Genomic DNA, 18,430 nt, shown 5'->3' on the forward strand with positions numbered 1-18,430 from the left:
CTGCGTCTGAGGGCACGGCCGCCCCTCCCTCCCGGAAGCTGATGAGGGTCCAGGTTCAGAGACGGCTGGGATGCGGTGGGCCCCCGGCAGAGGCATCCAGGGGGGCGTGTCAGAGCACAAGCGCGTGCACACGCAGGCCACGTGTGCTGGGATGTGCACACCCGAGTGCCGGTGGCCGCTGGCCGCTGGCCGGAGCGCTGGCGAGAGTGACTCCCTGTTACTGGCTTGACCGGGCGCCCTGGGAGCCGCACCCAGAGGAAATCAGATGCTTTCGGCCTCACCCCTTGCAAGCCCTGCTCTAATGCACGCGGATTTCTGAAAATGTTCCGGAACAGTGGCTGTCTTCCGAGGTCACAGTAAGGAGTTCGCCGATTCGATGACCCCGGGGTGAGCCCCGTCTCCTGTGCAGGAGCAGGGGAAGTGGGGAGAAAGGAGCCAGTGCCTGGAGCCTCTTCATCTGAGCCCAGAACTGGGCTGCAGACACAGCCGGTCCAGAACCGGGCACGACGTGGGGGAAGGAAGGACACGGGGCGGGTTGGAGCCCAGCACATCCCCGCAGTCGGGGACACCGGTGCGTCACTGCCTCCTTCCTCACGAGCACCCAGCGGTGCCCCGTGGTGCTGGGGCCGTGCAGGACCCCGGGCCGGCTCGGACGCCGGGGACCCTGGAGTCTCAAGGAAGGGGCTGGCCGAGCGGGAATCGGGGTGTAACCGGTCCAGCTCAAGAGTCACGCCGCACCCCGGGGCTCCGTGTCTGGGGGTCAGGCTGCAGCTCCCTCTTCTGTGAGTCTGGAAGGACACCCGCTCCTGCTGCAAGCGGTCAGGAGGCGTTCGTGCTCTCCTTGGACAAAGCCCGGAGCTCCCCAGCGCAGAGGGTGCCTTAAGGACCAGTACCCGCCACCCCCCACCCCCAGCAAAGTCCAGGGGTCTGGACCTGGACCTCTCCTTTGCCGCCTTCTCACCTGGGGACCCTCTCGCTGGGGCTGTGACGGGGGAGGGCGCCAGTCCCTGCAGTGCTAGGCCTGCAGGCGTTCCAAGGGTCCCGGCGGACGGAACTTCACAGCCTAACGGGAGGCTAGCGATCTGACCGTGACCGCCGGGCTCACCCGCCTTAACGAGTGCGTGCGGGAGTCAGAGCGCCTTTCTGCCTTCTCCCAAATTCACATCTGCGTGTGTTTTCCCCCCGATCGCCAGCATCTTGAACGTGGGACAGACCTCCTCTCTCCCATTTTGAGAACAGCAAATGCTTCGGCACGAGATCCGGACTTGTAAGCCGGGCTGTGATGCGGGGCGCATCAGGCCCGCCCCGCGTGAGCGAGCAGAGGGGCAGTGCGGCCGATTCGAGGGCTCAGCAGGCATGCGGGCGCCGCCCGGGCCAGGGCACTGGGGCCAGCGGCTCCGGGAGAGCGCGTGGTGGGTGACCTAGAGGTGGCCCCCTCGCAGGACCGTGGTGAGGGCTGCAGGGGGTTTGGGGAGAGTGCTCCCGGAGTCCCTGATATTTGCAAAGCCCCAGGCCAGTGCCTGCCTCCCAGCAGGTGCCGGGCTGACAAGACAGAGTGACGCAGGATGGGGAGGGACGGGGCGGACAGGACAGGATGGGGTGGCTCGTCGCGTCCTTCTGCACTGCGTGGAGGGAGCACGAGCCAGAGGGACTAGCTCAGTTCGCCTTTCCCCCCGGGGATGTGCCGCGACCTGATGGTTACAGCTGCGTCTTGTGTTTTTTATTTAAGCTCTTTGTAATTTTAACAGCATCAGCTCTTGAGGGCAACGACTTTCCATTTAATGCCAAGTCTCCCAAACCAAACAACTGATTCTCTTGGAAAAACAAAATAACAATTCGCATTCAGCGTCTAAGGATGTCCTGCAATGCTATTTATATTAAACAGCAGTGGGGGGAAGGGAAGGCGTTCCGACCGAATTCTGTGTGTTCAGGGCTGTGACTTGGCCCCCCAAGACCTCTGCCTTGAACGCTTTCGAGAAAGGCACCTTTTGTTTATTTTTTAAATGTATATTTTACTCATTCATTTTATTTTTAGGTGGGAGAGGTACTTAGGTTTTGGGTTTTTTTTTTTCACGGAGGGGCTGGGGATTGAACGCAGGGCCTCGTGCACGCTAAGCACATGCTCCACCCTCCCCCTAATGCAGCTTTGAGATGAACGGTGTTCACGTCTCACCCCGTTGCTCCTTCACTCGTCCAACGGTGGGCCAGTGACCAGAACGCCTCCCTGCGTTGTTCCCCGTCACCAGCACGCGTGGCCCGTCGCTGAGGGGCTCCTTGGAAGTTGCCCGAGTCCCCCGTCAGGGATCTCGGTGGTGTCCCAGGGAAGTGGGGCTGTTCCGTCACCTAACTGGGGAATTTTATATTCTGCCGTGTGTTGTGATGGCCCTGATTTCGAAAGGTCAGTGCCTCCCTTTGCCTCCCCACCCTTGTCTGCGATGGCTTGGTGCCCCCATGACCCAGAGCGACCGAGATGCCAAAAGTTGATACAAAAGGCTGCAGCTCAGTGAGGACAGAAGTGCAAAGGTCGCTGTGAAGTCAGCACCACCTGGACCGCAGGTGCACCCAGGGGGGCCCCGGACGATGGCTCTGTGGACGGGACACAGGGTAGTGGCGGTGTCATTCTGATGATCTCAGAACAAGGCTTTGTTAGCAAATAATCGAGGTTCTTCAGGGAATAGCTTTGGAAGTGTAGCCCAGACTGTGCTTCTCCATTACCTTAATATTTTGATAAATTCTTCACGGTTAAAAAAAAAAAATGGTGGGGGAGGATCTTTGGCCAGAGAAGTTTGAAAAAGACTGGTTTTAAGCAAATCTGAGTAGGTCTGTGTCCTGCAGGAAACTCTTAATACAGTGGGTCATACAATGCGTTTAATTGAGCAGCTACTCTGTGCACGTAACTCAGTCGCTGGGGTGTCACTTCTGCAGGGAAGATGGCATGTGTGCACGCGTGCGCGTGCGTGTGTGCAGCTCTGTTAAGTCTCAGGACACAGGCACACACAGGAAAGCTCTGACCTATAAAACGGAGCAAAAACTTGGAGATCTGAGGTGATGATTGCATTTAAGAGGGCAGCTGATAAAGACGACCCGCGGAAATCGGTATTTCATTTTGAGGGGGACGGAGACACTCATGGTTCCCCCACTCAATATGTGGCCTGAACGTTTTCTAAATTTCCTGCAAACACCTTCTAAGAAAAAGCTCCATGGGGAACCCCGGCTGTGCAGACAGCCCGTGATGGTTCACACAGCTTTTGGGAAGGCAGGTGCCTCCCGGGAGCAGCTCAGGTGTGATGCTGGGATCTGGGGCCCACCTGTCCCAGGTTGGCTGGCGGGTCTCCCAGTGTTCTAGAATGTTCCGGGTTGGCGGCCCCAAGACCCCCAGTGCACCAGAGGGGGCTCGCCATCTGCGTGATTTAATGCCGTGGGCACGGCCCTCCGGGAAGTCCAGCCCTGTTCCTGAGTAATAACACGTTCCTTTCAAATAATAATAATAATGCTTTCTTTTAAACTCTTGCTCTCCCTCTCGGACGCTGCTACAGCCCAGCTTTCTCTTTTCCTTCTTTATTGCAGCTGCCTATGCGGCTGACGGCTTTGGGGATTTTCGTGCAATAATTCCCAATTCTTTGTGTCGTAAGTATACACTTTGCTTCTGGAAAACGGTCACGTGTATTCATCTCATACTCGTTTCCATCCTGTAAATATTGTGAATGCATGCTTTTCCATCATCCTCCTTCATACTTGATAAAAAAAATGAGATAAATTAAATACTGACCATGCTATTCACTAAAACGTCTACTGTCAGGAGCATGACAACACAAGGAGGTACGTATGCAAAGTTCTAGACTATTAAAAGCAAAGTGAATTCTAGTCAGTATGTTGTAATAACCTTTAATGAAAAAGAATATATAAACGAATATATATGTGTATGTGCATGACGTGGACATGACACTGTGCACCAGAAGTTACATAACTGTGCACCAAAAGTTGACACATTGTAACTGATGATCCTTCAATTAAAAAAAAAAATGATGGTTGTAGAAAGCATGCCTTTTGTGGCGGCAGGGTGGTCATAGTGAGGGCAGAAGTAACAATAGTATTAACAGAATTATTGCTCTGCAAATGCTGTTAAACCATCTTGTTATTAATGTTCTGATTCTCTGCTTTTTTGTGGATGGAGTGCGGTGGTGAGGGCCGGACTTCCTGACACCCTTAAGCAACACAACATGCTTTCAAGATGCGTTTTACATGCTTGTAGGACGGGAGGCAGAGACACACCCTCCCTCTGTGGCTCTTCAGTGCTCATTTCAGAAGTGAGAAGGGACACGTCGCGGGGCTTCGAGGCCGTTAGCCCGTGGTCCCCGCCTCCTGAGCAGCGGCCGGTGGGACCTTCCTGATCTGAGCTGTCGGACCAAAAGCAGATGTTGCTTTCATTTTTCCTTTTTAGGTTTGAGAGAGGGCGATAAACACATTTGGGCAACATCCCTAAAGGAGTATTTGAAGGAGTGAGGAGTGCTTTCTCTAAAAGGTGCAGGGAGCCGGATGCTTAAAGCAATGCAAGCGGGTTGCCCCCTTTAGGACTGCAGACTCTGCATCAGGGAATTTTGCATTATTATAAGGCAGCGTGAGAAGGCACATGGTGCTTGGTATACCGTTCACAGTACACACTGTCCTAAAAGATGTCAGTAACAGTTAAGACAGGTCTGTGACATCCTGGTGATCAGAAACTCTTTGGTACCTACAAGGTTTTGCACTGTCAGCCTGAGCCGTCTCCTTTTCTCATAACCTCGATTGGCTGCTTTTCCAGTCTGTAAAAGTTGCAGAAATCTTTCTCTTACTCATGTCTCCGTGAGTTCGCTTAAAAACAACAGCTTGATGTTTACTGTGAGACGTACGCGTAAGTCTGTATAAGTGTGCGTGTGTCTGCGTATACGTGCGTGTGTGCTTATACGGTGACATGAAACACCACGCTACCAGGGCGGGGAGGGTGCCACTCACGGGCAGAGCGCGTGCTTAGCACGCACGCGGTCCTGGGTTCCATCCCCAGCCCCCCCACTGAAAAAACCGAGCAAAAAATTGATTTAAAAAAATACATAAAGAAGCCTAATTACCTCCCCGCTGCAAACATCATCATCATAATAATAAAAGACCAAGGCGATAGCTTCTAAGACGCGTTTGCAGTAAGTCTGAGGAAGGCTCGGGCATCTGGTACCGTCGAAGCCGACCCTCTGGTGAAGACCTCAGACCCCACTCACGGTGTGGACAGAGATACAGGGTTTGGAGGCGTTCCAGGTGACCATGTTATGATTCACTGCCTGTCTCTATATTACACAGTTGGGTTCACAGGCTATAAGCACCCCTTTGTCTCCTTCTTCTCCATCCCCTCCCGGGTACCCTAATTGTAACCCTCCCCCTCCGCACTCCCCACCCCCACCCCCACCCCACCTCCCGCCCCCAAACAGCAACCCAGCTGTTCTGGGACCAACATCACCACCTAGAGGTCACGGTGGAGAATTACCCTCCTCACCCCTCGTCTCTTTTTTCTTATTTCTTGAAAATTAAAAACACAAACTGGCCACCTCTTTTCGCTCCCCCCTGATTTCATTCCACTTAAAAGCCTAAAACATCAAAGAAGGGTGAACATCTTCTTTTTCAGCAGCCAAACGTATCTTTTATTTTATTTTTATTGAAGTATCATCAGTTGGCTGTGCTGTGTCAGTTTCTGGTGCCCAGCGTCATGTCCCCGTCATACCTGCACATACATATATTTTTATATTCTTTTTCATTACAGGTTACTACAGGGTGTTGACTAGAGTTCCCTGTGCTTTGCAGGAGGACCTGGTTGATCTGTTTTATACATAGCAGTTAGTGTCTGCAAGCTGTAAATTCCCAATTTATCCCTTCCCAAGCTAGCAGTTCTCCAATGAATAGGAAAAAAATATTTTTAAAAGATGGAGAAGGTATTTGCAAAAGAAGAAACTGACAAGGGTGGGATTTCCAGAATATATAAACAGCTCATATGGCTTAATAAGAAAAAAAACAAAAAAACAAAAACCCAGTCCAAAAATGGGCAGAAGACCTAAACAAGCAATTCTCCAATGAAGACATACAAATGGGCAACAGGCACATGAAAAAATGCTCAGTATCGCGAATTGTCAGAGAAATGCAGATCAAAACTGCAGCAAGGTGCCACCTCCCACCGGTCGGAGCGGCCATCCTTCAAAAGGATAAACGTACTTCTAATCATGCATCTTTGCAAGGAGAAAGGACCCTACATTTCATTAGTTAGAATAATGGTTTTATTAGCCTTAAAAATGCTTAAAAGTCTTCCTAAATCCGTTAGAGGCAGCATAGAAACATGTCTTCATCTGAAAGTTTCATTCTGTTACCCTCATTCAGGCTACACCTTAAATATTGTTATTGCCTTCGATTTGTTGCTAGGTGCTCGCCGGTGGCAGGAATATTTCTGTTTCTTGTTCTGCTGTTGAAAATACTGAGCAGTTCAGGTTCACATGGCCTCAACTCGTACTGTAGTGTACCCGTTGGGGAATGTCTTTTCAATGGCAAAATGCAGTCTGAGTTCCAAATATTTACCTGAGCAATTACGTCTAAAGGTCCACTCTAAAAGGAAAAAGAGAATGAAGTGGAGACACCATCCATTTGTAAGGCGGGGGCTGCCCTTTGCATTAAAACGTTTTAATCGTTCATGAGTGCATGCGATGCTTGGTGGTAAATCTGGGCCTCTGGCCCCACTGACCCAGAATCACCCAGATTCTGCAGAATCTTCAGTGCCAAACTTGCCTATGTGCTGAGGTTCTGGGGCCGGGGGCGGGGAGGGTGCCCTTAAGACCATCCTGTTACTAACACCATCGCTGTGAACGCGGCCTCTGAAACATACGCCAGCGGGACTTCAATTTTTCCTAATTCTGAATTGCTTCTGTGAAGGAACGTGGCTTTGGCTCAGGGTTTGAAGACATCCAGTCTTCGCGTGATTAAATAGTGACACGGGGCCCTGTCCATCAGCTCTCGGGAGTCAGAGGGAGAGCTGCCGGGTTAGACGCGAGCCAGAGTGGTCCAGAGGTCTCCGAAACGTGTTCTGTGTTTAATCGGTTCGATTCAGCATCTTACCGAGTCGGACATTTTTCTAAGCGGTGGGGGATGAAGTTATAAAAGATTTAAAAGTATGACCCTTCTATTCATGGAGAGTGTAACATTTCACAGATGCTAAGCAGCTTGGGGTCCAAGGAGATGGGGCGGAGGGAGGGGTCTGGGAATTCGGAGGAGGCTGACATCAGCCCTGGCCACTTCCCATGGGGACAGCCGCCGTGGGGTGGACCCAAGTTGGAGGGGACTGACTCGTTCCTGAAACTGACACCTCCTCCCCAAGGCGGGTCTGAAGGGAGAAGACTGAAGGCCTGGTCACGTGGCCTTCTCAAGCGACGGGAGTCAGAAGCCAGCCTGTCCCTTTGGCTGGGCCCCAGGGCGTCTGCTTATGACAGTGCAGGGGACGGGCAGCTTAAGTAAGTGCCCCGCGTCGCCTCGGGCATCCGTCCCCTCTCCCCCTTCCCTGGTCCGGGCAGCCGCTGGTGCCTGACTTCTGCAGCTTGTGTGCCTCAAAATCATGGGTCCCCCCGGCACCCAGAGCCACACAAGTCACACGCAGGGACAGGGACCAGCCCTCTGCACACGAGCGCCAGTCCCTTCTGCGGCTCCTTGAGTGACAAGCTGCCCGCAGGGGGAGCCTGCCAGCCAGGCTTGCGCAAAGCCACTGCCCTGCAGAGGCCACCCCTCCTTCACCCCACCTCCTCCCTCCCTCCTGGAGCCTGTTTGCTCGAGATGCTCGGGGTCTCACCGCTCTTAGCGCGAGGCGTGTTTCTCCGAGCCCCGCACATCCCGTCCCCTTGACGTCCCTGGGGACCGGCTTCTGTGCCCCTCTGACGTCCTTCCTTCCCGCTGACCCGCCCGGGCCGTGCTCGCCCGTCTTGAAGGAGGTGTCCTGCCTGGCCAGTGCAGGGGACCCGGTTGTCCACTAACCCAGGCCCCCAGATGGCATCTTCCACCCTCTTTTCTCGGACCACACCTCTGCCCTAGCTCTCCGTCCCCTAAAACCCTCAAAGCCATTTTCACGCGGACATAAGTGAAGCCAAGAGACCCCTGTCCCGAGCTCGCGTGTCCAGCGCGTGCACTGTAACGCAGGTGGACCTGGCTCGTGTGTCTGTGAAGTTCACCTTTCGAAGCCTGGACTGTGTCTGCCTCGTGTTAGGGTAGTTTTACGCCCGGATGTCTGTCAGCTCCAAAATAATAAGCCCGTAGCCCGTTTGCTCCTGCTCGTTGGATGAGAGACCCCGTTTTTGCGGACACCCTCCCCGATGGGCAGAATCAGGGCCCGGTTTGCGTTTGTCCACAAAGACGGACACATCTCTCCCCACATGGAGGGAAAACTCGCACGTGCTTGAAGCGGAAATGCCCGCAGCCACGTGCTCCTCACCTGTAACCCCCGCAGGCGCCCTGTCCCCTCTCTCACCGGCCACAGAGCTGCCCCATCGTGCCCTGGCGTGGCGTCTCTCGTAAGGAGCCCTCGGGCCAGCCCCGTGATCTGGGGGTCCACGCTGTGGGGGTCGGTTGGCACGCTTCATCTCAGAAACCCAGAACATCACAGCATCCTCAACTTTATTCTTCGAACCTGCAATTTACAACCTGTTCCTGCAGTTTACAACCAGCTCCCCCCACGCCTTTCCATCTCCTAGCTTCTTTTTGGTTCTATTAATACAGTTTTCTCGGAGAAGACGTCGCCTGGCGTGGTTAACGGCAAAGACCCGCCTTCAAGAACCACTGGTCAAATGAGTGACGGGTGTCAAGCCTTCTGGCTGGAGGGCCCCTGGGATATTTAAGGCCACTTCTGTCCTGCCCTTGGCCGTCTCTGTCCTCGTCCCCTTCCCTCCTGACACCCGTCCCCTCCTCTGCCAGCGTGGGAGATGTCAGAACTCAAAGCCCCCTGCTGCATCCCTGCTCCCTTCTGCTCCCCCTGAAGGCGCCACGCCGTCCCCAACGGCACAGGCCACAGGGCGCCCTGTCTGTCTGAATAAGGCAGGGCCAGCGGGGGTCTCTGGCAGGTGAGCCTGTGCAGATGTGCGTTTTGGGGAAAGCAGGGGCCGGCTCTGTGCGGAGCCGAGCGGAGGACCATCCCGAGGGAGCTGTCCGGGCTCTCGTCCACCTGCCTGGGCCCCGTCCCCCAGCTGCAGCCCCGCGTCTCGGCTCCGGTAACTCGCTCCACTGGGCTCTGCGAAGCCCCCATCTCATCTTTAAAAGCCAGCCGACGGACTGATTAAACGTACTCCTGGGCTAAGGGGTGCAGAGGTCTTTTAGGTGTAGAATTAGCCTCCACCTGAAACGCTAACCAGCACGTGGCGGAGAACGCGAGTCCGGAGAGCTCAGAGCTCAGACCGAGGCCGGGAGCATCCTTGGCTGCCTGGTCTCCCGTCCCCGCCGTGTCTGCAGGACTCGGTCCCTTGTCTCTGGAGGCCGGGGGAGCCCAGCAGTGGCCGCTGAGAAGCAGGCCGCTCCTGGGAATCTTGGACGTCTCAGGACAGTCTGACGGGATGCAGGGATCGCATGGAAACAGGTGGCCCTTCAGTTCTGGAATCTTCTTGTCCACAGTGAGGGCTGTGGTCCAGCTCATTGGTTCCACTCACGTATTTGTCGACAAGTCTTCTCTCCAGAGAGCTCAGGGGGAATCCTGGGTGGGAGAGCAGATGGGAATGCGGGCGCGGGAGCCGTTCCCAGCTCCGCTGCTTGCCAGCTGTGTGACCCCAGGCAAGTTGCTCGACGTCTCTGTGCTGGAGCTCCTCCAGCTGTGAAATGCGGTAACAGTGCCTCGCTTATAGGGCTGTTGTTAAATATTACAGGGTTCAATATTACAGTGCGGTGGCCATTCCTGGGGTGAGGCAGACGCCCCTTCTGTGGAAACGTGGCGTCACGTGCCGTGCCGGTCAGTGTCCTAAGCTCACTCGGCATCTCTTCACCCACTATGTCCTCTCAGTGCTCCCACTGGACCAGGGCTGACAGTTCCCCCATTGTTTTTACAGATGAGGAAACCGAGGTATAGAGAAGATGCGAGGCTTACCCAAGATCCCAGAGCTTATGAAGAGTGGAGCTGGGAGGAGGGTGTAGCTCAGGGGCAGAGCCCGTGCCTTGCGTACATGAGGTCCTGGGTTCCATTCCCAGCACTGCCCTTAAGATAAATTAAAATATAAGCCTAATTACCCATCCTCTACACCCTCTGCCAAAAAAAAAAAAAAAAAAAAATAGAGAGGAGCTGAGATTCCAAGCCAGAAACTGTGGCTTCAGAGTCTGGGCTCTGGACCTCCCCAGCATGAGGCATGTGTTGACTGAAATGAACCTGGGGGGGTTACTAGCACAGGTTCCCTCCCATCTGAGTGTCCGTTGGAATCCTCTGGGGGGTTCGTGGCAACGCCAGGGCGGGGCCCACCCCTGGGGTTTCTGGTTCAGTGGGTCTGGGGTGGACCCGAGAGTCTTCCCCCCTTGGCAGGTTCTCAGGAGATGCTGGTGGTGGTGCCCGGGGACCACGCTCGGAGAACCCCATGATTCACAACGTTGGGCAAAGGTTTTGTCGCCGTGGTTCCTGTCGGTCTCTTTGGTTACTTTACTTGGCAGAGTTTACTTACTTCCTCTTACTAATCTTACTAACTCTGATGGAAATGACGGCTTTCAGCGTGACTGCAGGTTATCCCAACCAACATTGGATTCAGCCATGCATCAGCGTTTCAGAAGAATGCAAATCAAATGTCTTGTTTCCTTTACCAAGAAAAATACGTGAATGATGTCAGTCATGACCCTGATTGTGACGCTGGGGAAACAGAGCAGGGTGGACGGTGGTTACTATACTCGGTAGCAGGAACCCTTCACCCCACACGTGCACAAGGCTTTCTTGTTGAAAAGCTAGCCGAGACCTCTTAACGTTCACAAACCATCCCCGTCAACCCTTCAGGAGCTGGAAGAAAACCTAAGAAATCATGGATCTGCTTTAGGACACATGGCTTATTATCATTATGTGGTGAAAGGGATGGAGAATGATGGTGCACCCAAAAAACAAACACACGGAAGTCTTTCAGGAATCCACTGTCAGAAATCTGAGTATGCGTTTACTGGGTTGTGTCCCTACGTTTATCAACCCATGAAACAAACAAAAAAGGTAGCAGCGGAAAGTGAGGTTTTTTCCAGGCTTGATAAGCACTTTCTAGGGATTTTTGCCAAACAAGGTCACACACAACTCAGGGACGCTGTCACCCCATATGGGCCACGCGGCTCACCCTTAAGAAAACAGAACCAAACGGAACGGGAAGAGACTGATACGCTGAAATCTACTCCTCAGACCTTTCCACTGAGAAGTCATGAGTCACGTGATCAGTCCTCACCTGTTGATGGGAGGGGTGCTTTTGGCTCACAGAACTTGGCCTCAGGTCACTCCGGAGGTGCTACAAGGTTGTCCCTGTGCACCCGGTGACCTTAATGTGTTCAGAGGCCCCCCAACTTGAAAGCGAGAATTGATAAAAAGGCTTTTTGTGCATTTGCACACCCTGCCATTCAGCCCTTTGGAAAGGACAGGCGAGTGGTCCCGAACCCATGACATCTCCCGGTGGGTCGATACGCCCGGAGCTCGGGGCCACGGTCGCACGGTTGCACGGTCACCGCTGCTGTACGTTTAGAAGCCTTCTGCTTCCACTGGGTCGTTCCTTTCGCTGTTGTGCTGTTTTGCCTTGTTCCTGCGATGACACTGAGCGGCACCCTGTGTTGTCTCTTTCAGCCAGTAATGTTAAAGTAGAGACTCAGAGTGATGAAGAGAATGGGCGTGCCTGTGAAATGAATGGTGAAGAGTGTGCAGAGGACTTACGAATGCTTGATGCCTCGGGAGAGAAAATGAATGGCTCCCACAGTGCCCAAGGCCACAAAGCTTTGTCAGGAGCCGGAGGCATTCGACTTCCGAACGGCAAACTAAAGTGTGATGTCTGTGGGATAATTTGCATCGGCCCCAATGTTCTCATGGTCCACAAGAGAAGCCACACGGGTAAGGCCTGGCGTAGACCCTCTGTTGGCGACCTGGAGAGGTCCGTGGGGTGTAGCAGAGGAAATGCCCTTTTGAGCAAAGTGTTCTGATCCTGTTGCCAACTGACTGGCAGCGTGGCAGTGGCTCCCAGTCAAAGCGAGGCGTAGCTTTCTTATCCTGCATGAGCAATCCGAACCTGAAATCCACCCTCCCTGGAACCATACCCAAAAAGAGACCTGGGTTGTTGATTTCTTGGGTTTTTTTCTTTTTTCTTTCTTTTTTTTTTTTTTTTGTTTCTGTTTTCCATTATTTTAATATGATCTCCATCCCATAAAATTATACTGCGAACTGGATGGTGGTCGAGTTTTTTAAATTTGATGAGGCTTTCTGGCAGCCAGTTCTGTTTAATGTTTCACTCCTGGCTCTGTTCGGGGAGCTGGGAGTCACCAATCTGGCAGGCCAGGGAGGCGGCCTGGGGGGCAAGACTGGCTACTTCAGCCCACTTTTTCCTTTTGTGTTCACATGCTGCTTTGAGGTGACAAAAAAAAAATACTGACTTCAATTTGATCAGAACAAAAAAAAATCTTCAATTCGATCCTATAAAGTTAAAGCCATAAAACAGAACAGAAAAGGTAACAGCCTCACGCGAGTTCTGTCGAGGGCCGTGAGGTTAAACCCGCTGGACAGGGACAAGGACGCTGTCACCCCACATGTGCCAAATGGCTCACCCTTAAGAAAACAAAACCAGATGAAACGGGAGGAGACTGACACGCTGAAATCTACTCCTCAGACTTCTCCACTGAGGAGTCATGAGTCATTTTGGGGAGGGGTGCAAACGAACAGGGCTTGAGTTTTAGAAGCACGAGTTGAATGAAGGAATAGCTGCAAAATTCAGTCTTTCAGGAAGTGCTCAGTTTCTCCGATGGCTTATCCTGCAGCGGGTGAGACTTCCAACGAGATTGCTTGCTTGCCATCGCTTTTCACCTCAGATTGGTAAAGAACTTAACAGCCAACCCCCCCATCTAGTAGATGATGTGATGGAGGGTTTGGACTTAACAGAGAATACAGTATTCTGTGTCCAGAAATGAAGGAGGGAGAGAGCCTCGTGTCTGATGGCTGCGCCCAGGCTCCTGAGAGGTTCTCACATTGGGGGCTGGAGAACCAGGGTCTTGGTTCTGTCCCCTCCTCGTCCCCAGTGTGCAGTCCTGGTGGCTGGCCTGTCACATTCTTTTCCACCGGGACTGTCAGGTCATCCCTGATGGCACCGGAAAGTCTTCAAAATACAGTATCAACAGGTCACCTTCTCACCTCTTACCTTTAACTGCCTGCACGAGGTGTCTTTTGAGTCAAACAGAAACGTTGCCCTTCTGCCCTAAATCTTTTAAAGGGGGCAAAACACAATCAATTCGCCAAGTCCAGTGGTCATGAAAGCTGGAACATAAAACATGCCCTGATACATTGCTGCCTACGGGGTGGCATCGCAGGTCAGCACAAAGCCGGTGTCTACCACTGTTCTCCACAAGAGAAGGCCAAAAAAAAAAAAAAACAGATTAAAAAGCAGACTTTAGAGGCAAAACAAACTTTATAAGTTGTCCCAGGGACGTGACGAGGAAGACTTGAAAATCACAGCTTCATGCAAGTCTTATGTGGGGATAGACAGGTTTCTGATTATCAAGAAATGAAGCAGAAATTCAGAAAATCCATTGAGCCCAAATACCAATTTGTCCAGAAATGCAGATCATTTTTTAATTTGAATCAGGAGGTTCCCTCAGATGACGGCCTTCTGGCTGTCGTGCAGCTGGAAAACCTGTAAAATACATTTATTTTCAATAAACATTCATTTTCAATAAAAATTTAAGTTCTACAGCTAAGCAAGCCCGACTTTCCCTAATGTGCCCCTTAACCCTCCAATTACCCAGTGAAGTAGCCCCGTCATGTCCAGCCCCACGTGACGCTCCCACGAGCGTGGTCAGGCCCCCCCCACCCACCCTGCTTTGTAATGAGGCGGAAATTAGGGTGAAGGTGGGTTTCCCGGTGATGGACACTTAACAGAATACACCGGGAGCCACGCTAATACACTCCTGATGGAGGAATAGCCTTCACAAATGAATTACTTTCCTGCTAATTCATGTAAAGCCTGGCTGTACAGCGAAAATTCTCTTAAATAAATATTTGATAAATGAATGAAATCCTGGCATACGAAATGGCCAGAATATAATGACTGCCTGCCCGGATTAAAAAAAAGAAGAAGAAGAATTGCATTTAATGAATTAACCTACCAAGTACGGATATGCAGAGAAGCATCAGCTGCTTGCTGCCGTCTCCTCCCCAGGTGGCAGCTAAGTGGCAAGGACAGGCCGACACATGGAGTCCTTCCTTTACGGGACCAGTAAATCCCAGAAACAGGGACATAGACAACAGTTTTATGGTTCTTGCCTTGATTTCTGGGTTAAAAAAAAAAAAACTGAAACAGAGAACCTCTAAATTGTCTTCCCAGTGTTTTTCCCCCTCACGTAATTACAGAGTCAAAGTGTAGAGATAACTTGGCCAAACTTGGTTTGAATAAACAGACGTGCTAGAAAGCTTTCCGTTTTCCTGGCACCTGCGTGGAAGACACGAGAGAAGCACATGCTTTGCTCATCAGCGACTCCGCCCTGGCCCCTCTAAGCCTAAAAGCACCCCCAGAGCAGCGCTTCTCAAAGCTTCAAGTCCACAGAAGCCCCCCGGGGGCTCTGTGGAAACGCAGACTCTGATGCAACCCCAGAGGATGCCGGGGTGCACAGGCTCGGAGCACCCGTGGGCGGCGGGGCACGCACTTGGGTAACGGACCATGCACAGCGTGACTTCAGGGGGCTCTTCGTCTGGGAGCTTAGGGGCCACCTTACTTCCCCCCCCCCGAAGCCGGGACCTGCACCTGCCGGTCCCCAGGTGTCCTTCCCGGATGCCAGGGCGGTGTCCCATGTCGCCAGCTCCGTGAGGGTCCGCTGGTGCCACCATTTCACTTCCCCAGGCTGGCGGCTCAGTTTTAATTTTTTTGAAACCCAAGCATAATCGTAACTCCTGCCCCCCAGCCTCTTGGGGTTAGTGGGAGAACCAGAGGCCAGAGAGGTAGGAAGCAGCTTGCAGGGCAGGGGAAACCCTGCCAGGCGGAGATGCAAACTTAATTTCCTAAATGACTTGAGTTTTAATAATAAACGCCAAGGAAAGTGTCCGAATTATGGTTAGTCTGGGCTGCCCGGAGCCCCCTCGGTCCCCATCTATAAGGCGACAGGGCGCAGTCACCATGATTTATAAACACAGCATTGGACTGGGATGCTGCTCCGAGGTGTGGCTGCGTTAGACCCAAGCGAATTCTTGCAGTTCCGTGTACTTTGTTCAATTCACCTTCTTCTCATACACACCCAGAAATCCCACGATGACTGTATTTTTTGACCCCGTGAAGTTATTTGCAGGACCTGAACCATCCTTACAGAGAGTCCCCGCCACTTGGCAGCTCTGTGTAGGGTCCCTGGGGTGAAAAACTGAATTTTGAATTCATGCTATGGAAGTCCTCATCCCATGTAAATAAAACGGAATACAGCCTTGGAGAAACTGGATGTAACTTGGCTGCCATGAGCAAGCTGGCCACTTGCAGGAGGCCAACGAGAGCAGGAAAAACGGGGCTGCGTTCTGCCCTTGGGCTCCAGGGCCCGGCTCCCTTTTCCTGCTTGCACCTGCAAAGGGAAACCCCCTCGGGAGTTTGTCATTTCGGGGAAGGCTCCCTTCAGGAGTCCCCGAGCCTCGTGTAGGGATTCAGGCCAGCACAGGCAATCAGAAACAGATTTCCAGGAAAGCTTGCCAGGCAAGGCACCAGTTACAGACTGACTCAAATCAGAAGACAGATTTCACTCTCGAAGAGACGGTCCCCTCTGTCTTTCCTTCCCGCCCTGTTCTGCAGAAGGGGCACCCGGCTGTCACGCCCTGTCCTTCCTGTCCCCGCTGACTCTCTGTCTTGCACTGACCCCGGCTGCACTGCAGGGTGTCCCTCCAGCCATTAAGCCAGGCGCCCAGCACGGAGGGAGCCCTCGACGGTGCGTGCGGGTCACGCCACGCCACGCTGGCCACCAGGAGTGTCCCCCATCCTTAGCATCAGCATTTTCGTGGCATGGGGTCTCCTAACGCCCCAGCCCCCCCCCCCAGAGTGAGTGGTTGGAGGATCCATCAATTTTCCCGTGACTCAGCTCCCCAGCTCGCTTGAAAATAAAAATGAGGCTAAACATGAAATTCAGGCACCAAAACAGACTGTTAAATTTAACCTGGCACCTGTCTTAATAGTACCAGTATCCCTCTGCTTAAATTGCTTTGGATGGGTTCTGTCTTGTTCCCCAAAACCATATACGTTAATTGGGAAAATGGCTAAATACACATTTTAACACATTCTTCCCCCCCCCCCCCCGAAGGAGAAACTGTCCTAGGGAAATGCCTTTTCATGGAATCTCAACACCAGATAGTGTGGTCCTGCAGACAGCTCTTCTTCTAAAAAGGAAAAAAAAAATACATTTGGTTTTGAAAGAGCTTTGGTGTTGACTGACTGAGGACCAGCGTGCCTCTGTCTTCAGTGAGAGTTAACAGAAACACTCACCGATTCAGATTCCAAGAGCTGACTCCTTTGCAGCATCCTTTCCTGTTTGCAGACACACGTTTACCACTTTGTTACCGTGCAGGGTTTGGGGACCCGAGATTCCAGTGGGTTGTGTCTTTTTGCTTTTGGGGGGGTTTTGTATTTTTTTATTTTATTTTTTATTTTTTTTGGTCCCCACTCCAGTGGTGTCACCCCTGCGAGGACTCTGAACCAGTAAATCACATCTCTTAGAAATGCATTCTGAAAATGCAACTGTCCTCAGTGGCTATAGGTGGACCCATGAGACCTTAAAGGTTTGGGAGACCCCAGATGAAGCAAAAAGCCAGGCATGTCCATGCAGCTGGGGTTTAAACGCACCTTCGTGGGGAGACGAGGGACATTTCTTTGGACGATGCAGAGCCTCCCGGCTCCTCAGCTTCTCGTTTCATTCGCTCTCTCTCCCTCTCTGTCTCTTTCCTGTTCGCCCGCGTAGGGACAGACAGGTAATGGAGGAGAAATTGAAAGGGAAAAAACAGGGAAAATGTAAATGAATTGAAGTTATTATAACTGCTATAATGAAGTGGCTTTCATTTAAATATAAGAATGTAACGCTGAAATGAACTTCTGATCCTGAAATGCATTTTTAATGAGTTCCCTTTTTATTTCGATGCTTCAGTGGCATATTTTAAAGACCCTTTGAAAAAAGCCGCATTAAAAAAAACCCCACCAAATGCCACAACACGCAGAATTGGATATTGGTTTATTCCAAAACTGCTGATCAGGAAGAGTGCCTCTTCATCACAAAACGTAGCAGTCACTTTATTTAAATGAGTTTGAATTTGCATTGTGATGTGCTATTCTGATTTAGGGGGGAAAAAAAATTAGATTTTCAGATCAAATTGACCCAACCAGTGAAGCGTTAAGGAGCTGCTGGCAGGTTGAGTCTGAAAGCCGCGTGTCCCATCAAACCCGCGGCTGGTGGAAGTCACCGGGCCCGTGGGAAGCAGCGTCCTCGCCGCGCCGAGCTCTGTCCTCACCGGCTGTCCCTCCCGTCCCCCCCCTCCCCAGGAGAGCGGCCTTTCCAGTGCAACCAGTGCGGGGCCTCCTTCACCCAGAAAGGCAACCTTCTCCGGCACATCAAACTCCACTCGGGGGAGAAGCCCTTCAAGTGCCACCTGTGCAACTACGCGTGTCGCCGGCGGGACGCCCTCACCGGCCACCTGAGGACGCACTCCGGTAGGTCCTCGGGGCCCGGCGGCCACCCAGCATCTCCCAGCCTGGTCCAGGACGCAGCCCCCCACAGCACAGCACTGGCTGCCCGTCCCCGGTCCCCCGACCTCCCGGGGAACCAGAGGAAACAGGTCTGGGGGGGGAGCTCACACTCACACACACGTGCACGTGCACACGCATGAGTCTTACCTCAGAGAAGAGGCCTCGTCCTTCTCAGGTGAGTGGATTTCCCTTGCAAAGGCTTTTTTCCCGGCTCCGCTTTTGTGGCCCAGGCCCCCAGAGTTCCCAAACACAGCCCTGGACGTCCAGCATCAAGCCACCGTCAGTGCTTTTCACACGGAGTCATCACCAGGGTCATTTTCGCCGCAGAGGTGACGGAGACGAGGGCTGGGGGCCGCCTGGTACCTGAGGGCCCGCCCCACCTGGGCCCGAGTCTCATTGTCACACCGGAGGCCGGCGGGGACTTCAGCAGGAGAGGCCAGTTGGGGGGGGCTGTTACCAGATTTTAGGAAACGCATCTGGAAAAATCAGAGCCTCAGCGA

The 18,430-nt window shown here is 52.7% G+C and overlaps 1 protein-coding gene across 11 annotated transcripts in view; it reads left to right on the forward strand.

Annotated features, from left to right (window-relative positions):
• The window catches only part of IKZF1 (IKAROS family zinc finger 1), an 89,204-nt gene that overhangs the window by 53,361 nt on the left and 17,413 nt on the right, over positions 1–18,430 (forward strand). For 9 of the 11 annotated variants that reach the window (XM_074358683.1, XM_074358682.1, XM_074358681.1 and 6 more), the window contains exons 4-5: positions 11,819–12,079; positions 17,727–17,894. In XM_074358683.1, coding sequence (XP_074214784.1) covers positions 11,819–12,079; positions 17,727–17,894 — 429 coding nt within the window. The remainder of the gene's footprint in view (positions 1–11,818; positions 12,080–17,726; positions 17,895–18,430) is intronic. The other 2 variants (XM_074358686.1, XM_074358685.1) reach the window with 1 other exon arrangement.

This window comes from Camelus bactrianus, chromosome 36 (assembly GCF_048773025.1).
Source record: "Camelus bactrianus isolate YW-2024 breed Bactrian camel chromosome 36, ASM4877302v1, whole genome shotgun sequence".
NCBI lineage: Eukaryota > Metazoa > Chordata > Mammalia > Artiodactyla > Camelidae > Camelus > Camelus bactrianus.